Source organism: Bactrocera oleae, chromosome 2 (genome assembly GCF_042242935.1).
Source record: "Bactrocera oleae isolate idBacOlea1 chromosome 2, idBacOlea1, whole genome shotgun sequence".
Taxonomy (NCBI): Eukaryota; Metazoa; Arthropoda; class Insecta; order Diptera; family Tephritidae; genus Bactrocera; species Bactrocera oleae.
Window position 1 is genome coordinate 13,903,466 of NC_091536.1, and position 21,334 is coordinate 13,924,799.

General features: G+C 29.7%; 2 protein-coding genes across 4 annotated transcripts in view; one reads left to right on the top strand and one right to left on the bottom strand.

Annotated features, from left to right (window-relative positions):
• The window catches only part of LOC106619405 (diacylglycerol kinase eta), a 69,629-nt gene extending 58,889 nt beyond the window's left edge, over positions 1-10,740 (top strand). For all 3 annotated transcript variants that reach the window (XM_036378121.2, XM_036378122.2, XM_036378123.2), the window contains 4 exons: positions 1,121-1,358; positions 1,427-1,799; positions 1,884-2,706; positions 3,377-10,740. In XM_036378121.2, coding sequence (XP_036234014.2) covers positions 1,121-1,358; positions 1,427-1,799; positions 1,884-2,706; positions 3,377-3,685 — 1,743 coding nt within the window. In that variant the 3' untranslated portion in view covers positions 3,686-10,740. The remainder of the gene's footprint in view (positions 1-1,120; positions 1,359-1,426; positions 1,800-1,883; positions 2,707-3,376) is intronic.
• A 2,435-nt stretch (positions 10,741-13,175) lies between these two features.
• Positions 13,176-21,285, bottom strand: LOC106625263 (uncharacterized). Its single transcript, XM_036378120.2, has one exon. It carries the CDS (start codon positions 21,253-21,255, stop codon positions 20,881-20,883), a length of 375 nt encoding a protein of 124 aa, XP_036234013.1. The 5' UTR covers positions 21,256-21,285; the 3' UTR covers positions 13,176-20,880.
• Positions 21,286-21,334: the final 49 nt, after the last annotated feature.

The following is a 21,334-nucleotide window of genomic DNA, read 5'->3' on the forward strand; positions in this document are numbered from 1 at the left end:
ATACCATACACTGAACAGGGTATACTAAATTTGCAAAGAAGTAACAGCTAGAAGAAAATTTCGGAGATCCTAAAGTATAATATATATCTATATATATATATTTATATATATACAGATGATCAGCGTGACGAGCTGAGCCGATTTAATCATGTCCGTTTGTCCTTCCCTCTGTATATACGCGAACTAGTCACTCAGGTTTTGAGATATCGATCTATCGATCTACTATAATATATAATTAACATACAAACTGAACGATCAAAATCAAGTTCTTGTATGAAAAACTTTTTTATTTGGGCAGATATCTTCATGAAATACAGTACAATATCTGAATAAATTGTTCACATCGAACCACTAAAGTATATAGCTGCCATATAAACGGAACGATCGAAATCAAGTTTTTATTTGTGAAGGGTATTATAGCTTCGGTGTAAACGAAGTCAACGTTTTTGCTTGTATATGTAGAATATCAATAAATATGGCATTACTACGATACCCTCTCATAGGAACGCTACGATCTTTTCGGCCTGTTCCTTAAAACAACGAACCAGTGGTGCTAACGAAACATGTTAATTGGATGTAGTTGTAAATTAACTACAAAAATTATTGGAAGAAAAAGTTATAATTTTTTTTCTAACTTAATTAAACATTTTATTGCATTACAGTTATTTCCATAGTTTGCAACATGAGTTTGTAGCTGCTTTGTAAATTCGTTTCTATAACCTCCACTTACAACCTAAGCTGTCTATAAAACAGTTCTAAAGTTAACTATATACCTATATTTTTCCAAAGCTTATTGTCTAGTCTACGCTCAACTTCCTTCGTTTGCTTGTGTTCCAAAACATCTTTCTTCTGTTGTCAAAGCTGCTCCTTGTACATAAAAAAAAAATTGTTTGTGTTTGTTTTAATTGAAGATTTAATTTTCACAATTTATTTAATTTTATTTAGTACATATAACTAAATTGTATACAATTGTCCACTTTACAACACACTTACTGAACTTTCAAGCATTCTCCTTCACTTACTAGTAGTTAGTGCAATACTATCTGGTACTTTCAACACTACCTAATGGTTGTTTGTCTATTAACGCCACTGAGTTTACATATATATACTCTCTTTGCAGCCAAATGAGGCGTTACCAAATGTTCAGACACTTAAAGGTTCCAAGTCCAGTCTTTTTATGGGCTCAGCACTATTTGGTTTCGATCACATGGGCGGCGGCAGTGGTGGTGGTAATACTGGTGGTGACAAAGAACGTGACGATAAGGGTAAAAAAGATAAGGATCGTCTAATGAGTACTGAAGATGGCGCTAGGAAAATGCCAATCATCAATCCACTTGTGCGCCTACCTAATTGGCCAAGTGAGTGCAGCTAAACGGTTTATCTCTTAATATATTATTAATTATATACTTACTCTTATACCATCTAGCGCTAGCCAACAGTTCTGGGTTTATCTCCAAGTGCTTGCTTGCAAATGCAGACACGCTTTGCGCTGCTGTTAGTCCACTAATGGATCCCGATGAAACCCTACTGGCAGGCTATCATGAGAAATGCGTTATGAACAATTACTTTGGTATTGGTATAGATGCCAAAATTTCACTCGATTTTCATAATAAACGGGAAGAGCATCCCGAGAAGTGTCGCTCTCGTGCCAAAAACTATATGTGGTACGGTGTATTGGGTTCGAAACAGCTATTGCAGAAAACATGCAAAAATCTGGAACAACGAGTACAGTTGGAATGTGATGGGCAGCGTATACCGCTACCTTCCCTCCAGGGCATTGTCATATTGAATATACCGAGGTGAGTAACAACAAAGTATAACACTATACATATGTACAATACTTGTCGACAATTTGATCAATAAATATACAACTCATAACACAGCTTCATGGGCGGCACCAATTTTTGGGGATCCAGCAAGAAGGACGATATCTTTCTCGTGCCCAGCTTTGACGATCGCATACTCGAAGTTGTCGCCGTATTTGGTTCGGTACAAATGGCCGCCTCTCGTCTCATAAACCTACAACATCATCGCATAGCACAATGCCATAGCGTACAGATAAATATTTTGGGTGATGAAGAGATACCCATACAAGTTGATGGTGAAGCTTGGCTACAACCACCCGGCATGATTCGTATATTACATAAGAATCGTGTACAAATGCTTTGTCGTAATCGTCATTTGGAAGTTTCACTGAAATCTTGGCAAGAAAAGCAACGTCAACACAGCATATCTATACAACGTGAACAATCATCGACTGCATCCGAGCATGCAATGTCTACGGATGAGGTGCTGTCCGAGCGTGAATGCTATGTGCTTTTGAACTTTATTGAAGCAGTCAGTTCACTTGTAAAATGGGTGAAATTCCTCATCATTTCACATCCATCATTGCAACACGATTTGTATGCTGTGGCTTGTCGGGCCGCTGAAGTACTAGAATCAATACATCCGGATGGCAAATTACTTGAGGGTCCCACACTGCGCACCAAACTTGTAGAAGTTATCGAATCTGCGCGTCAATTATACGAAGATTCCTGCAATTTATTACGCGATCGTGCACATAGCTTAATATTGAGAGAGGATCTCGAGACGAAGTTAAGTGCTGCATTGGCCAATATCGAAATGGAGCTGAAGAAATGTTCGGTTCAGAAAAGTTGCGATGGTAAATTACGCGCTTACTTCAATGCTTTGGCGCCAAATGAAGAGGTAAGTCAATTCATTTTTTTCTGCTGTAAAGTATAAAGTAATATTTACATGAATGCTAAAAGATTTGCATAAAATTAAGCAACACGCATTATCAAAATTATTATATCACAAAATTTTCCAAAGAAAATAATGTGAAGTTACAATAATTAAGTGTTAAATCACAGAGCCACATTAAGGTGAATGTGATATTTATTTACCATAGTGTGCCTACTGGAATAACTTTTTTTTTACTTAGCAAAAATCTCGGTTAAAATCTCAGGGTCTTAAAATATATAAAAACTAATCGCATAAAGTTAATTACAATCAGAGTGGTTGACACTGCTTTGAAAACTATAATTTAAACGCAAAAGCAAAATAAATTAAATATTACAATATGAGTATAAATCTAATTCGACATAAGACAGATTTTTGTCGGAGAAATTACTACAAAGGTTTGCCACCACAATTTAATAACATAAAATCGCAATAATTGCTATTTTAAAAAAAAATATTTCATAACGAATAATTGGAGGTTTCCTTTAATATGAGTTTAATTCGGGATTAAAAAAAAGTTTATAGTTGATTTATTTACTCTACTCTACTCAATAATCTCCAATCAAATTGTGTTAATTTTATAAATTTTCGGTATGATTTATTATTAACATTAACATTATGTATACTCCACATTTAGGGTGATGGTCGTCGCAAATCCCGCCATTTCTGGGTGCGTCTGCGCTCTGGTTCCACCGTGGGACAGACACAGCTGAAGCCACCACTAACCACAACACGCGAGGCTGCCAGCAATTGGAGTGTTGACGAGGTGGTCACATGGCTAGAGACAATGCAGCTCTCTGAATATGTGGAGAGCTTCATGAAGAATGATATACGCGGTAAAGAGCTGCTAACGCTAGGCAGGAGAGATCTGAAAGATTTGGGTGTAGTTAAAGTGGGGCATGTCAAGCGCATATTGCAAGCAATCAAGGATATGAATGAGAATTAAAAGGCGGTCGTTTAAGTAAACAACTAGTAATTGTAGTTTAACGGTACTAATTTGAAATGTAGCAAAAGGACATCTTAAAGATGGTAAGGCTAAAAACATAAAAGTGAACTTTTTAATGAAGGTCAAAAATGCATAAAACAATCATCTAGTAATTAACTAAAAGTTTATAAGAGAAATTGAGAAGTTGGAAACCGTTAATAAGTGACAAATACTTATTAAATGGTGTTTTTTTTTCGAACAAAGAAGTTGGAACGTTAATCAAATGCATTACTATTAAATTTTAATTAAAAAATTTTAAATACCTAAAATGTTGCTACATATAAACGAAGTAGTCTAATGCAGTGGTAAATATGAACTTTGAGTAATTCTAATATAATATTATAATATTAAAAAAAAAACACACAATTAAATACTCAAAAAAAAAAATTTTACACTTATTCATGCGTTTGTATAAAATCAAAACTTATTAAATATAAACGAATTTAAATGTAGTTACAACATGTATTATTGGTCAATGTGTACCTCAGAAATTTTTTAGGTACAATTATAGAGTACAGATTTTTATGAAAAATTTTAAAAAGTTTAAATTCATACACAAACTGACCAGAAACAAATATGAAACAAACATTTCTTTATGCTTTTAAGATTTAGGTAGACAAAATTACAACTTCGAAATTTATCACAGAAGCGAAACTTCGAGCAAAATTAAAAAAATTGATTCTAAATTTTTAAGCAATTTAAAGTTGAACTATCGTTAATATTTAACACTAATATCATTATTATTCTATAAATTGTAACTCCACTCCCACATTCCACTCACACAACCCACTACAAGTGTATACCGTTAAATGTATATACTCGTACAAATAATATGCGCTATGCAGTAAAGTCGTATCGCATCTAATAAGTACTCGTATAGATTTTATAATTTTGTAATTCATGACGTGTTTTAAATGTTCAATAGCATTGTTAAGAGATCAGTAAATTACCGTAGATTTAAATTACCTTGTAAGGTGAACGCAATTAACTATCAGTTATACTTCCTAAAATATTTTTTCTAGAACAGTTACTTGTAATTTAGTGTAGTCGACACATAAATACTCAATACTCATAACACGAATACTTAATTATTTATAATGTTGTAATTATTTTTTTAGTTTAGGTAAGGCTTACATTTTACTTAGAGTGAAATTAAAAGAGAGAGTGATTTGACTATCAAACATTTTATTAGGAGAGAGATAGAAAGGAACCCTTCTGAATAGTTAGTGTAATATTTATAAAGCAGACGTATTCCATAGAGCAGCACAAAAATACTTTTAACACCGATCTTCTGTGGCAACTTACTGCAAATGCCAAGACTGCCAAAGAAGAGTGTCGATCTTGGTACCGCAAAAGAGAAATCTGCAAAACGAGATTGTTTATGACTCTGTAACTAACACCTTAGTAACGCAATATTGTTTACTGAGCGCCAGTTAACTCACGATTACAACGCAAGTGCTGTCACTTTATTTGATCAACTGGTATAGTGCCAAAACTTCATTGCATTCAAAAAATCAGCTCGGAAACTAACACATACACACGGTGCAACTGCAAGGTCTTGGCGTAAGAAAGAGATGGAGAATCACACGTGCACAAGAGAAACTAATAGAAACTTTAACAGAAATCTATGGTAGCGTTGTTGGGTAATTAACCGATGCCTTACCCGTTAGCTGACTAATAGGGCTTAATTCAATGCACTACTCTCCACAATTAAGATGCTTTGACTGAATGAATATTATCTTATTATCAAAGCCGGTTGGTAAGCGTGCAGCAAAATTCTGCATAAATAAATACCAATATTTATTTCAAAGGAAAAAAATTTACTATTATAAACGGCCTTTTGAAATATTCTATAAAACACAATTTGACAAATTTTTTTTTCTTGTTTTATTTTTATTACATATTACACATATTCATATAGATATTGCAAACTGCAGGCGATAAACCGAAAATATTAGAGAAAATAACTGATTTATCTATGAATTATATGATTATATATAGTTCAAAGATAAATTAAGCTGCATATTTAAGCACTTACATTAACGAAAATCTATAAATTTGTATTAAAACATATATATATGGTAGACTTATGTATGTATATATGTATGCATGTCAACTAATACAAAGTCTTTGAAAAAAAAAAGAACGAAAACCCGCAGAAATATTCAATATTTTATATATAATATATTAAATATAGGCACTTTTTTTCTTAACAAAAACAATAAGATATAAAACATTTTTGAAATTTTTCCTTGAATGTCTCCTATTGGGGAAGATTTTGAAAATGCCTTAAGATAACTATAAACTTAAAAGTTTAATGCAAATCATTAAAATAATAAATAAGAGACAAAACATAAATATTTGGGCATAACTGTAAACAAACCTTTTGAGTATGTCTAAAATTTTCGCTGACAAAGAAATTATGAGCCCAGATATACTCAAAACGTTTAGCAAGGAAATATTACATAAAGACATTTAAACATATTGTTTTTGATTTACATATTTAAAATTTCCGAAACTTCTTAAAGATTTTCATTCTTTTTTTTTGCTTTTTTGATTGAAAAATATATTTTAGCCTTCTAAATGCATATACCTATGTGTATATTTAATTATTTTTTTTTTACGAAACTGTTTTTGCTGCATTTACTACTTAATTAAACGAAAAAACTTTTTGAGTTGAGCACAGCAAAAGTATTTTTGAACGAATTATATTATAAAATTTATATATATATAGTTATATTTTAGGTGTAGTCATTACTTATTACTTATTTGTAGATGTATTCATTACAGTTCTTACTGTTTATCTCAAAGAATTAATTAAAAAATATGGAAATTCAAACGATTTACGCTTAAAATGAGGACATGAAATATTTTATTAGTATTTAGACAACATTTGTACTAACATTTAAGCTCATACAATTTAAGCACAAAAATAAATAGTGTAATCTTGAAAAACAAAAAAACAATAAATTAAAATACTTGTATGTAAACAACTTGCTGTAAACTAAAAATGAAAATTAAAAAAATTATAAATGGCTTCAAATTCCACTCTAAAAATTATACAAATAAAAATTGTAATCTTTTCCCCCATAGTTAAATGTATTTAAAGTCAATACACTAATCATTTGTTGAATTAAATGAAAATTAAAGTAAGAAAAACATTGTAAATCATGGTAACGCAGGTTATTACTAATTTTTTATATGTAGCTAAAAGTACTATAAATGGTCAAAATATTGCAAACAGCAGGCGATATGCCGATAATGTTTAAAAATAATATTTCGTAGATGTTTGATAAAGTTAGGATGGTTTTAACATTTGCGTACACAATTCACTAAATTTGAGGATAAAAATTCAGCATAAATGTTATTTTAATATCGTAACGATGCATGAATTACTGACTCATGCCGTAATATTTCTCTAGAATCCATATTTCAAACCCAAATTCCCTAAGTTTGGTCATTTTCAACTTATATGCTTCGTATTGACAAAACCTCGCATATCCAATATCATTTTTGACTATATTATATAAACTGTATTCTTTAAGGTACAGTCAGTTGTATGCAAGTAAACTAAATTTTAGTCACAACTATAAGCGTGGTTTGTGAAAACATTTTGGTAACTTTGATATTGACTATATTTTACATTTGCGTTGCACACGCACTGCTTTCTTTATGGCGTATTCACGCGTTTAATTAGAAATTAATTTTTAACAAGTCTTTCAATCACGCAAGCCTAATTTTCGAATACAAAAATACTTGTACCTTTTATAAAGATTTTAAAAAATTATTTCAATTAAATATAAATAGAAATTACGAAAGTTAAATTTATTGATACGAAACATTCCATTCGTAGAAATTTGTTTCCAAGTTTTTTTTATACATATTTATGTATATGTTTGTATTTTTTATGGATTTAATTTCGTACTCGCTCGTACGTTTGGAAAATGTTTATGCTAACTTTATCTTCTATAAATATGTACTGTTGCTTGTATTTTTACGTATATGGACAAACTGTTCCTAGTATCTTTAATTAAGCTATAATATAAATCAAATTCATTAATTCACATATCAAGTAACAACCATATTACCGTATATATCCAAGTTAATCCATATACGTTTTGCATGCGACATTAAACTATTTTTACATAAAATAAATCATCTATATTTGTTTATATTTATATATACTCATATATGTACTATTACATTTATTAGCTACACAAGATATACTAACATTCCATTTAAATCCTGTGTTCGAAAAACCAAAAGTATTTGTTAAACCTTTAAAGACTGCTAAATTCAGTAAAATCTGTGATATTTTTGCAGTCTCTATTTTTAAATTACACAAATTAATACATAAAATTTAAAATGAAATACGAAAATTAATAACACATTTCTGGTAATAACTAATAGTTACATACATTTTTACATATGTATGTTGTCACATGATGTTGTATTTCAAATGTGTTTCACAAAATGTGCTCATATGTGTTTTGATGTCATCAAGAGGCACTTACATAAGCCGCTCCTTGCTAAGAAACACTTTTGAGCGGAACTAGTTAATTGTATACTTTCTAAAAACGTTTTTTTCTTTTGAAGTACAATCAAAGAAAAAAAATACAATAAAATAAAATTAGTTATTAAGTATTAGTTATTAAATTTATATATGCAGATATGTATATGCATATTAGGGTGTTTATTATTTACCAAGTAAAATGTTTTTCACAAGCATCTCCTAAAGTTTTAGTTTGCGCTAAAAACTAAGAACCAACTTAAACAAACTCTTTATTGAAATCGTGGATAAATTTAATTTCTTTTTAAATGTTTATAATTTGTGGCTTTTTGATAGTTTGCATTAAGCAAGTAACTCTAAAACTTTCAAAAAGTCATATTCTCATACAAAATGTTTCATATCTGCCATACAAAATGAACAATCGTATTCAAGTGCTTGTATGGAAAGCTTTTTTATTTAAAGAGATATTGGCAAGAAATTTGGCATGGCTTATTGTCTGAGGCAGTGGTGCAATCTCCGAAGAAATTGTTCAGACCGAGTGACTATAACATAAGGAATCTTTGTATTGGTGAAGGGTATTATGGCTTCGGTGCAACCGATGTTAACGTATTTTTTTTGTTTGAGAACAAAAAACGAAAATTCAAGTAATGTTTGCAAAAAAAAAGTCAACTTGGGAAATAACATACACCCTAATATATATACATATACATATAAACAAACGAAAACTAACACACAAAATCATGAAAGACTACATCTGAACTTTTACTCGCATTAAGGTTGAAGAGCAAAGAGCAATGCAACAGTACGAAAACGTTATACTTGTAGGCTTACAACTAATGTATTTCTACATTACTGTGCCGTCAGTTACTGTACACTCAACTATGTTAAGCCATAGATAAATACAAATGTAGCTGTGTATTTAACAAATTGATACAATCTGATTGTTAATAGTTGCGCTAATCTAGAAGGCACTTAGTTGCGAAGTTAGAATAACGAAATTAAAGGCATTTTGACAAAAACATACACACGCATTTACATGTAACTAATAAATAAACATATTACATAAGTGTAAACAAGCATGTAACTTTTCCAGTTACATATGTATGTATATGTATATTCATAATCTACATGTTGGTTAATTAAATGAACAAAAATTTTAAAATCTTTTAAGAAAGCAAAACCAAAAACAAAAACAAAAACAAAACAAAACTAAACAAAAGTTTAAATTGCAAGAAAATGCAAAGTGTATAATTCTACCAATTGAACTAAGTACAGCCATTCCATACAACAATTGCATACCAACATGTTTATTTAATTGTCTAAATATCTATATATATATATATATATGTGAATGCAAAAGCAAAATGTTTAAAAAATATAGAGATCAATTTTGTAAATGTACTATATGTTATACAGCAAAAAACTCCACTAGTAACCATATGTTTGCAAATTCTAAGTATTTTTGCAAACTCTAACTGTTTTGACCAAATCAAAAACTTTAATAGCAAAAACTTCAAATTTCAATACTAAAAAAGAGAAATGTATACCATTTCACTTACAACAATAGTTGCACACGCCCAATTGTTTTTTTATATATTACACAACACGACAAACACTTCAACATTCTCTTATAAAACAATATGGCATTGAATGCACCACTTTCGAAACGCAAGATTATTCTGCATTGAGTACAGTCATTTTTCAACACTTTCTAATGCTCCATTGTTTCAAAAATCGATCTAAATTAGTTCTGCTTTCGAAAATGAAGCTCATATATAAGAAATTTAGAATGAAAGTGCTGTTAGACTGCACAAGCAGAGCGCTGCTACAAATTTAATTTTCTCTTTTCATTAAACAGAAAAATTTTGCAAAAACTAAAAAATTACTGCACAAAATTGTTCGCTAGAACTTTCCTACGCTTATAAACAATTCACATTCATTATAGACATTATAGAATTGCAGTGCTGTTAACAGTTAACAGCCATGCTACAAAGGCAGCTGTTAATTAATGTTGTGCATGCCAACATTATATTGAATAGCTTATGTTGTTTTCTGATGAGTTTGAAAAAATTGAAAATTCAAGATGACAGTAAACAATATTTTTTGAAATATATTTCTAGAAGAGTTAACAATTAGATATACACTCTATAATGCTCCGTCATTGCAGTAGCATGCTCTGTACATATTCTCTACAGCTGTATGTAAAGTTTATAAATAATCTAAATTTCCTTCCCTAGAGCATTTTTATTTATTTCCTGTATAACTTAATGCTCGTAAAGAGTGCATACAAATACATTTGCAAACAATGAGGAATTTAAAAACATTTAACAGCGAAACGCTATGTTAATTTGCACAGAACATATAAATGCATGTTAAGAAAACCGAAACAAACATACACATACTTACACAGCAAAATACAATAAACTAATACTCAACTACAGCTGAGATATGTTAACGAACAAACAATAATGATTTTCAATAAAGTTTAATCCTCTACTGCAGAAAATATTAAATATTTTATTAAGAACTTATCAGCCAATGACCAAGATTGAAAAGGACATGTGAAGTAAGTACATACATATTATATTTTTACTTTAAATTATATAATTTGTAGATATATGCCACGAACCAAGATATATTTTAAATTACAACCAATCATATATGGAGGAGATTACCACAGGTGATCCACTTTATGCTTATTAACAATTAATACTAAGCTTCAGTGAAAATTTTCGTTAAAAGAATAATAAAAAAATAATAAGAAGACTAAAAAAATTTAAAAAACATTAAAAATTTTAAATATAATTTTTAAAATTTAAATATAATTTTTAAAATTGTTTTGGATATAAAATTAATTGGAGTAAACTTTTTCTTCGATAATAATCTAATCGAAAGATCCAAACCTTCGAATATTTCATATTTTCTGACGTTTATGCGCACTGAATCTTATAGGCAATTCAAGTCTGACACTGTACGTAAATGACCCCAGAAAGCGGCAGTAAACAGTGTAATGGCGAACCGCTAAGTATATTTGTGCCTTTAAGCAGGTTAGAAAAAATACATCATATTTTCATTTCATTTAAATTTTCTGATTAGCTTCACTCACTCAGAGCTTCGTTTTGTAATTTTAGCTGTATTCAACATACGAAGCTTTGGAGAGTTAACAACTGTTATAAATTACAAGCAATGGCCTAATCAAAAATTTTATTTTTTCATTTGCCATTTGAATCATTCACAATAGTAAAACTGATCTAAAATGTGTAAAACGAAACTTGGTAGCATTGAAGATAACGACTATACCACTTTAAACATGTATCCGCGTACTCTCTTGTGTAAATTCAACTCAATAATTTTGTTGTTGGATAACTTTTTTTTTTTTTTTGAACAGAGAGACCTATTCAAAATTAGCGCGCAGTTCGTTGGCTAGTCGAAGTAATGGAATACCGCTGCTCTTCGAAAACCACAGCTTTCTAGCAATACTCACCCTTTGTTTACTCTTGCAACATGTTGCTACAGCCTATAATAGTTTTTTTTTTTTTGTTTTCGGGGGAGTTTGAGATGCCTTCCGCATCGTCATTGTGTTCGCACAGCAATGGTATGTGCCACTTGCAGGTCATTACCTGCGCCCAGGTCCCGTTTTTATATATTAATTTAATTTTCTTCCGCTCTTCCAGTTTTCCTCGTTTTGAAGCATGACAGTTATGACAGTTAGGGGGCCAACCAAAGTGTGGAGCCTATTTCGTTGCGTTTGCCAGCGCGTGCATTTGAAAAATGTGTGTTCAGCGTCGTCCTCGATCGCATCGTTGTATATAAAGATACTTCCTAAAATATCCGCGCCCGAATAGCATCTGAGTAGGGTGAAAATCCACCTCACCATGTTTCCTGTTAGACCATTATTTTATGTTTCGGATTAGCGTGGCCGTCCATCTGTCGTGGCGTCCTTGCTCCCAGCGAGCTTGCCATTATTCCAAGGTGTGGTTCTTTATTTCCTCTTCTGAGGCGGCAGCTACATTTTTCCTTCCTGCATTTTAATCATAACAGAGTATCCTTGTGTAAAAAATGGACAAAATTAGGCGAAAACTTGACCTAGCCCACATATAACTAATATCAGAATTTCGAACATCCGAGTGACTTTACTCCATATAGATTGGTAATGGTATGTGAGGTACTTGAATGAAGCCCTGGGAGCATTTTATTAGTCTGTAGCATGTTAATAGTATGAGGTATTGGAAAAAATTGATAAAATCGGGCCAATACTACCTCCAACTCGCACACAATACTTACAAGTATATTGATTTTTGTTATTTTAACACGTTTTATGGCAGTCAGTGAGTATTATTTATATATGAAATTGTTTCAAAATATGTTCTCGAATATACCTGAGCAATGTCAAAATTAATGCAATCAGCGAGTCCCTTTCTCTATCGCCAATATACCCCGTAAAATGATTTCCATCTTTACACCTATCTTTAGGCTGGTCAAAATGAGTGACATTTTAGTGAAATTCATCGTACAAGTTTTCTTAAAAATTATGTGGTTTAGCGCTGAATAACAATAGTATTGATCTATACCTTGGTCATATTCTTAATATAATGAATTCCGATTCTACATAAACTCAAAATATAAATTTAGCTTTTTGGTCCAGTTAATTTCAGAAACATATATCTCATTTGAAGGTGTCTTTAATATAATTTTAGCTGGAGTGAATCAAAATATAGCAATAAAACGAAGTCTAAGCTTATGGCATTCAATATAAGTCAAGAAGATACCAAATTATATTTTAATTTTATCAGGATTTCTTCGGATAATATGAAGTTTTACCAGCACCTAAGGGCATTTGATTCTTGCAAGCTGCAAGAGTATAATATGTTCGGTTGCACCCGAACTTACCACTTCCTTACTTGTAATAAGTAATGCTTTTTTCGAAATTAAACACAATGATTATGTTTTATTTTTAAATGTTTATATGCAGTTTTCATAAATTTTATTACACATAAATTGTTTTTCTTTTTTATTTTAAGTTTGGATTTGCTTTTGTTGTTTTATCATTCGGATTTTTGCGTATGTATTTATTCTATAATTTTGAGCTATTATTTAGCAATCTTTCCTTTTTTTGTTTTGTATTCTATACTCGGGGAGTATATGTCATTCATTACTGTATATTAGTTGAAAGTCGATGAAAATCGAACGGAGCGGAGCTCTTTCAATATTTTATAAATTCTTAATAATTTTTTATCTGTGGCTGCGCGTTATATGGAAATTATTTGCTCCATTTTCATTTTATTTGCTACTGCACAGAGTGTGCGATTTTGTATTCAATTATCTCACCTTAGTAGCTTCTGTTTGCTTAACTACGGCATTATACAGTTATTAGTCTAGCTTTTTGATGCAAATTTCTTATATATTATTTGCTCAATGCACTTAATATATTTTAGTTTTTATGCATTTGTGTAATGTTTTGTAGACAGTTGACAGAGTTAGTTCTACATGTACATAGACAATGAGAGGAGTAAAGAGATTTTAATTTTGTCAACAGTTTTAGTATGTTTTTTGCTTATACTACCCGAAAGGATCAGATTAGGTTTAAATTTGTTTTTTTTTTTGAAGAATCAATAACAAAAATTATTTTTCAGTTGCAGCTTGTGTTTTGTTTATTTGTGTCATTAAACAAGTTGTGTTGGCCAAACAAAAACCAAAATTATTTTCATCCAAATTTATAGTAACTGAGGGCATTTTTAGGGTTTTCTCGCTATCAGTTACTCTTTCGATTAAATTAAATATATTTTTTTGAATTCAAATGTTTTTTCATAGCATTTTTTGTATTTATAAAAGAATATATGTATCTCTAGATTACCTCAATGACTACGCATTTAATCTAAGTTATGCTATTATGTATAATTTTAGCTGTCTCATATAGTATCGTTTTGAAATTTGTAATTAATTTTAGTTTTTTAGCCATTTTTTATGCTTACAAAATTGTTGAGTAAAATTCCAAGATAATTTGCCTTTTATATTTGTTTAATCCATTCACGTCTTATTATTATTATTTTTTTTGTTTTGTTTGTTGTAAAACGTAATTTTTAAGTTCTACATAGTTTTTTATACACAAGCAGCTTACTTGTTTCATAAATAATGTTTAATTAAAATAATGTCTTGGGTATAACTGTCAATATTGTTTCGTGGAAGTTTGATCCATCCGGCGAAAAATAGTATGTCAAAAATTATTGACAACACATAACTTCTCAGTCCAATTCAAAAGAGACCTTTACGTAAACTCATCTGCTACAATACTACATACACTAAAGCAAATCTGAGTCAATATGAGGCATTCACCTTTACCGATTGTGCGGCAAAAATTTAGTAAATTCCATGATATTTGAAGTTTCATTTGCTTTACGCTTAATGAAAAACGGTTTTATGTTAGAACTACAAGAACTTGAGAAATGCACTTCTTTATTTTCCGATTTCATTCTTGGCTCAGTTGTTCACTATAACATATGAAATATGTAGCACAAATTTTTTTAAAACTCTTTCAGTTAATTTCCAATAATTAAAATTTGTTTAATTTTTCTTCAGATTTATGGCATTTGTTAGTTAGTCTATTTTAGATTTTTCTGTTTACAAAGTTATTGTTTATAAGTGTATGTGTTCCATATATTTCTTTAGCTATTACACTACCATGAGTTTCTACATACATATAGTATATTATTAGACATTAAACTGCATGCGCATCTGTCTTCAAAGTTATGTATTAGTGATTCCAGTTGTACCTAAGTTATATATCTGTTTATTTACTTATTCATTTGTTTTCTTATATTTTTGTATCGAAGTTATACATTTTCTATATGGCTTGCCAGTGAAAAAAATTGATTTTGCTGTCACTAACTAGATTTTAAAATTTTGCAATTCATTAGGTTTTTTTTCACTTAATTTTTTAAGATTTTTATTTCGATTTTTTATTATATTTATTTCTATTGTTTTTTACGTATTCGCCTATTTATAGTTTTGTTTTGTGGAAATGAGATTTCCAATATGCTGCCAAACAAATGAGTTAAATTAAAAAAGGAATTTACGCAATATAATTTTACCTTGCTAATTATGCAAATAATTCCAACATATTTGCAGATGGTAATTATTTAGAAGGCTCAGTACAAACGTGTATATTTGTCAGCCTTCTTACATATGCTTTTTCTTTTTGTCTCAATACCATATAAGCTCATATAACTTCATTTTAAGATTTTCAGCTTCAATTATTGATTATATTTACCAATAAATTATATATAATGTAAGCATAATTAATTAGTATGTATAGAGGGATTTCATTTGACTTACATTACGGTAAATAATGAGTGGAATTTTAACAGGCAATAATTGTAATAATTGTACTTTAATACTTTGTAAACAATTTTATTTCGATAACTTTTCTCTTTACATAAAATTCAATTCAAAATTGCTCCTTCTAAATACTGTAAACTGCTTTATCGTTTTTAAGAGGCTTTCGTAAGATTATTAAACATTAAATTATGAATCATTACTCATAAATCATAAACCATAAATCACAAATCATAAATCAAAATCAAAAAATATTAATTTGTAATCATAAATTATAAATCATGAATCATAAATCATAAATCAAAAATCATATATCAAAATCAAAAAATATAAATTTGTAATCATAAATCATAAATCATGAATCATAAATCATAAATCAAAATTTAAAAAAATAAATCGTTAATCATAAATTATGGATCATAAATCATAAATTGTAAATCATAAATCAAAATCAAAAAATATAAATTATAAATCAAAAATCATAAATCAAAATTAAAAAAAATAAATCGTTAATCATAAATTATGGATCATAAATCATAAATCGTAAATCATAAATCATTAAAAACCATAAATCCTAAATCATATTAGCAAGAGGCTTTTGTAAGATTTTTAAACTCGTAAATCGTAAATAATAAATAATAAATCATAATTCATTAATCATAAATCATAATTTATCATTCATAAATCATAAATTATAATGGTAAATCTCAATCATAAATCAAGAATTTTTTATAATAACACTTCCTGCAAATCTCACTTCTTTCTTCGTGTATAAAAATAGTCAGATACCTCCAAGTTTTGCGAAGTTCTGGATGGTTTTGAACCTCATATTTCAAACACATTTATAGTATTTTAAGAAATTGCGAATTTCAACACCGTCGTACATAAAAATATTTTATGTACTTTGAGGTGCGAAACCACGAGTATCGAAATCGCCTCAGGCTTAGTTCGTTTTATCGCGAAGTAAGAGAAGTAATTATAGACAAACATATATAAAGAAAAAAATATCTGTCATACTCCCATGCTTTGCTATTAAGCGCTAACAAATTTTTATTTAAATAATTCTTATATGCACAAGCTTTATTAGTATTACATCTATAACAAATATAACAATTATTTTATATGCATTTATTGAGGCATTACATAAAGGCTACTTGATGCTTAATAAATAGATATTTATTTGCGTAAACATAATGTTGGTGCTTGCTGTTTATTTAAATGTTGTTCAAACTCATTAAGATGTACATATAATAATTGGTGAATCCTTATAATCTTTTTCGAATTACGTTGTAATTTATAAAGAAATTCACTTGGAAATCAAAACTGTTTGGTACCAAAAAATTAGCACTTAAATATGTACGTTGCAAACTTTTAATCAACAAAGTCGTCAAAATATAAATAATTTTTTATTTATTTTTTGCTTTTTTTAAATAAGTTTTTTAAAAAAATATGAATTGAAAAATATTTTAAAACTTCTTTTGATATTTTTCTTTTCAAAACTAATGCTAATACATACATAATAAATGCGATAAACAATTGTATTGGTTAGTTATTTTCATTTCTTCAATAGTACTTTCACAATCCACTCTCCGTAAGGAAATCATCTCCATGAGTGATAATGTTTTTACCCAAACACATAATATTCGAAATTTTTGATAATAATTTTTCGTTTTATTCCACAAAGATCTACCACAAAACGATTAAATAACAACTGCATTTTTCACGATTTTTTGAATTTGAATATGCTTAGTTTTTTTATATGAAAACTCCCCACACATGTCTTGCAAACGCACCGTTACATATGTACGTATCTGGCTTATAACCACATTAGTTATTTAAGTTAGTGCTCGTATGCTGTTCAAAATACTGTATGAAAGTATTTTCTTGAGTTTCATTTAAAAAAATTTAAAACTAGCGAAAACTTTCACTTTTCAATATTTATCCTGAAATACAACCCCATTGTATAGCATATATACTTAAGTGGCATGTATATATATATATATATGTTGTTAATTTAGAGCATGTGTGTAATTTTATTTTTTCGTTTGTTGTATCTAAATTTACTTTAGTTTTTAGTTATTTTTTGGTTCAAAAATGTTTCTTTATAGTTGTTTAAGCTTGTATTTTTTTATATATTTTGGACGGGTCTTTTTCTGATGCCTACATTTTATTTATGAAGTGATGATGATGTTTTTTGATTCGGTGATGGTTGATTACGATTTTTTAGTAATAGGTATGTATGCAATATTGTGAGTTAATTAACACTAAGTGATGCATGTCACACTTTTTATCGACACCTTTCAAGAACAACTACTAATATGACCATAATATAAAAAAAAAAATTTTTTTTTATATCTATGAAAATATTTTTTAATTTATATTTTAGTTTTCACATATTTTTCTGTTTATAAACTAATTTATAAAAACATAAAAAATAATAAAAGTTTTAACATACCTACAAGATTAATAGAAAAAATTTTTTAATAACATTTTTTTTAATATTACATGCTTTTCAAACTATTAAACTTTTTAAAAACGAATATAATAAAATAATTTTATAAGAACTAAAAATAAAAATATTTAATTTAAGTATTAAATAAATTCTCTTTATAAAAACGAAATTCGAGTTGGTTTTTTAGTAACTTTAAACCAAGCCTTTCAATACCTTACTTTTATCTACACTCTTGCTCTGTAACTAACAATAAAAACTTCCTTGGTTTGCGCACAAATTTAGTTTTTCTTTATATTTGTCTTAAGCTGCAAAGAAATATTTCGCATTGACATACATTTAGTTAATTTACCAAAAATATTATAAATTAAAGACAACTATTTTACAGTTTTACATACATACATAAGTATATGCATATTGAGCTTATTATTAATGAGTTCTTAGACAATTGAACACATTTTCTAAATATACATATATACTGTGTTGAATTTATATGCCCCAAACAATTAGTGAGTATTTAGTAAGGTTATAGTCGCATAAGCAATTAAACCAAACAAACGTTTTAGTTTTTCCATTTAACTGTACTCTTGAAGTTGGACAGCAAAATATAAATTTCTGTTTTATAAAATGTTGTTTAAAAAAAAAGTAACTTAACAGATTTGAATGCTAAATTTTCTGAGCTTGTACAAGAAATTTTCACTGAAAACTCTAAAAACACTTGACGTGACTCCACGGTAAGAATATCTCACATTTATTCCTAATTTCGCAGAAAAAAATGATCACTTATTGGTGTAAGAGATGGTAGATTATCTCTGAACCACACATACATCTTGACATAATCTTGGCTCGCTTTAGCGAAATGTCATATTCTAGAATGTGACTCTAATGTAGAGAATGCTCGAAATAATAGCGGTCTTTAGAGCATTAAGTACTAGCAGCTGTTTTAAAATTAAAGCAAAAGTGTGCTTTTATTGAACTCGTTAGTGAACTGACACTGCTGGCGCGTAATGCTGTAAACACATAAACGGCCGCACTTCACGACGTAATAGCGTCTGAAAGCCAGTTTTTGAACATTTTGAAGACTGAAACGGCATATGAAATAGCTGATGTATACAATGTCGTTGTTACCGTACGCAAAACGACACATTGAAATTCTGGTTAAAATTCATGAAATTAAATGGCAGTTATGATATGGAATATCTATAAATTAACTTCATTTTTTATGAAAGTTTTGAAGTTCTCATATACGTTTACTATTTAAGCTCAAATTTTCATCACAAAAAACATAATAAATTTATGGAAGCTTTTAAGTATACGAATGTACCATACAAAAAACTATTTAAGCCAATAATGTTAAAATTTTTTATCACAAAAAATATAAAAATTAAGAATTGTTACAGAAGTAATTTGATTAGACGAAAAATTAAAGTGGTCTAAAAAAATCGCAGAATAACCATATGTAGATACTTTATTCTAAAATTTTGATGCGATTTAAGTTGCTAATAATTTAAACTACATACTTTAGATTTATTGTAATATTTTTCATTCAAATGCATTTGACTTTCGGAAAAAGTTCACTTTTTAATACTAAAAAAATTATCAACAAAAAGAGTTAACAGGTCTCAGCGCTCAAAGTTTACTTTATCAAATTTAAAGCAAATTAAATTGATTTTTAATTAATATATAAATTAATTTATATTTAATATAATACTTTGCATTCACCTTATTTCTTCGAAAAATCGTTTTGTATCATTAAAAAAGTTGGGCGAAAAATTGTTGTCATCTGTCATCCTCAAAAGTCTAATTCACCAAACTAAATACAAATAAAACTTTAAATTCTGGTTCATTAAAGAATTAGTACGGAGCACAATTTAATATTATTTCAACTATTTCTAGCCGAATAAGTTTTATTCTTTCGAAACTGCACTTTTTCTCTAAAATAACCTAAAAATATCTCAGCTCAATATATAAAGCGACTTCAAGGCTTTTTACTTAAGATCTTAAGTTTGGTGTTTTAAAATTTTTTTGTTTTTGTTTTTTGCTTTATATCTTTATTTAAAAACACCTTCCATTTAACTGTATGTACTGAGTAAAAACTAGGAATTGAAATCCTGCTACCCTGTGTCTTTTTCAATGCAATATTACATAAACATACATATGCATTTTATTAAACTAATTAGGTATATATGACAAGATTTGATTTGGTCAATTAATAAAATATCTAGATTTTCTAATGATGTCGTGTCTTATAGCGCTGAGTGTGTCAATTAGTGTGGCATTAAAGAGCGCAACGCTTACAAAGTGTTTGCTTGCTTGCATGTAATTTGCGCTGTAGTAAGAGTTTGTGTGATTGTGTGTGTGTGTTTGTGAAAGAATATGGTTTGACACACTGCATACTTAGATTTTTATATTATTGCTATGATTTTTATGCAATTACCTTGCACTAAAAGCTTTAAGTTTGTGTTTTGTTTTTTTTTTTTGTTTTGTTTTTTGAATTTTATGCTAATTTTTTTCACACATATGTTTTGTGTTTCTCATTTCTCTGTTCACCTATTGCTATTTTTGCTTTTTTGTTAGTACATCTTCAGTTTGTGTTACACATTTTAATAGTAATTAGTTGTTATTGTAATTATTATAAAAGTTATTTAATGAATTTGACTAACCGGCTGCCTCTCTCGTTGAGTATAAAAAACTCAACTGAATTTCATACGCGCTCTAGACTCGAAACATTAACCTCAATACGACCTACGCTGTTAATAACAATAATATTTTAATCATAACAATCAACATCATCACCAACATCATTTCGACCAGCGTCTTTCATTATTTCATTGTTTCATTGTAATTGGATACGAATGCGTCAAATTAAACATGCTCCTCCTTGCTGCCGCCCCAGAAGCGATCGAAACGGTCACGAGCCTTTTCTAGCACATCGTTCGCTGTGGTGCGTGCTGTCACCGCCGTGGTGGTCGACGTGGACGATGACGAAGTGTTGCCACCGCCACCAGCGCTGACACCACCAACACCACCACCTCCACCACCCAAATGGCCAATGTCCACATCGAAGATGGGGTCATCGAGGCAGCGCAATGTTGAGCCAGGCACTGGCTTACCGGTTGCTATTGCTGTTGACGCCAGCGATGATGGAGGTGATGGCAGACCACCAGCGCCAGCGGTTGGCTGCGTGGCGACAATTGAGCGTCCAGCACCAACGGTACCGGTTGGACTTGTGGTGCCCATCTTCGGTTCGGCATGTTTCCAGGCTGCACTCGCCGTCAATGTACAAGTGTGTGTATATGTGTGGGGGGGGAAAGTTACG

Excerpts from the sequence above, each read along its gene's own strand:
- LOC106625263 (XM_036378120.2), bottom strand. The coding sequence starts at position 21,255 with ATGGGCACCACAAGTCCAACCGGTACCGTTGGTGCTGGACGCTCAATT.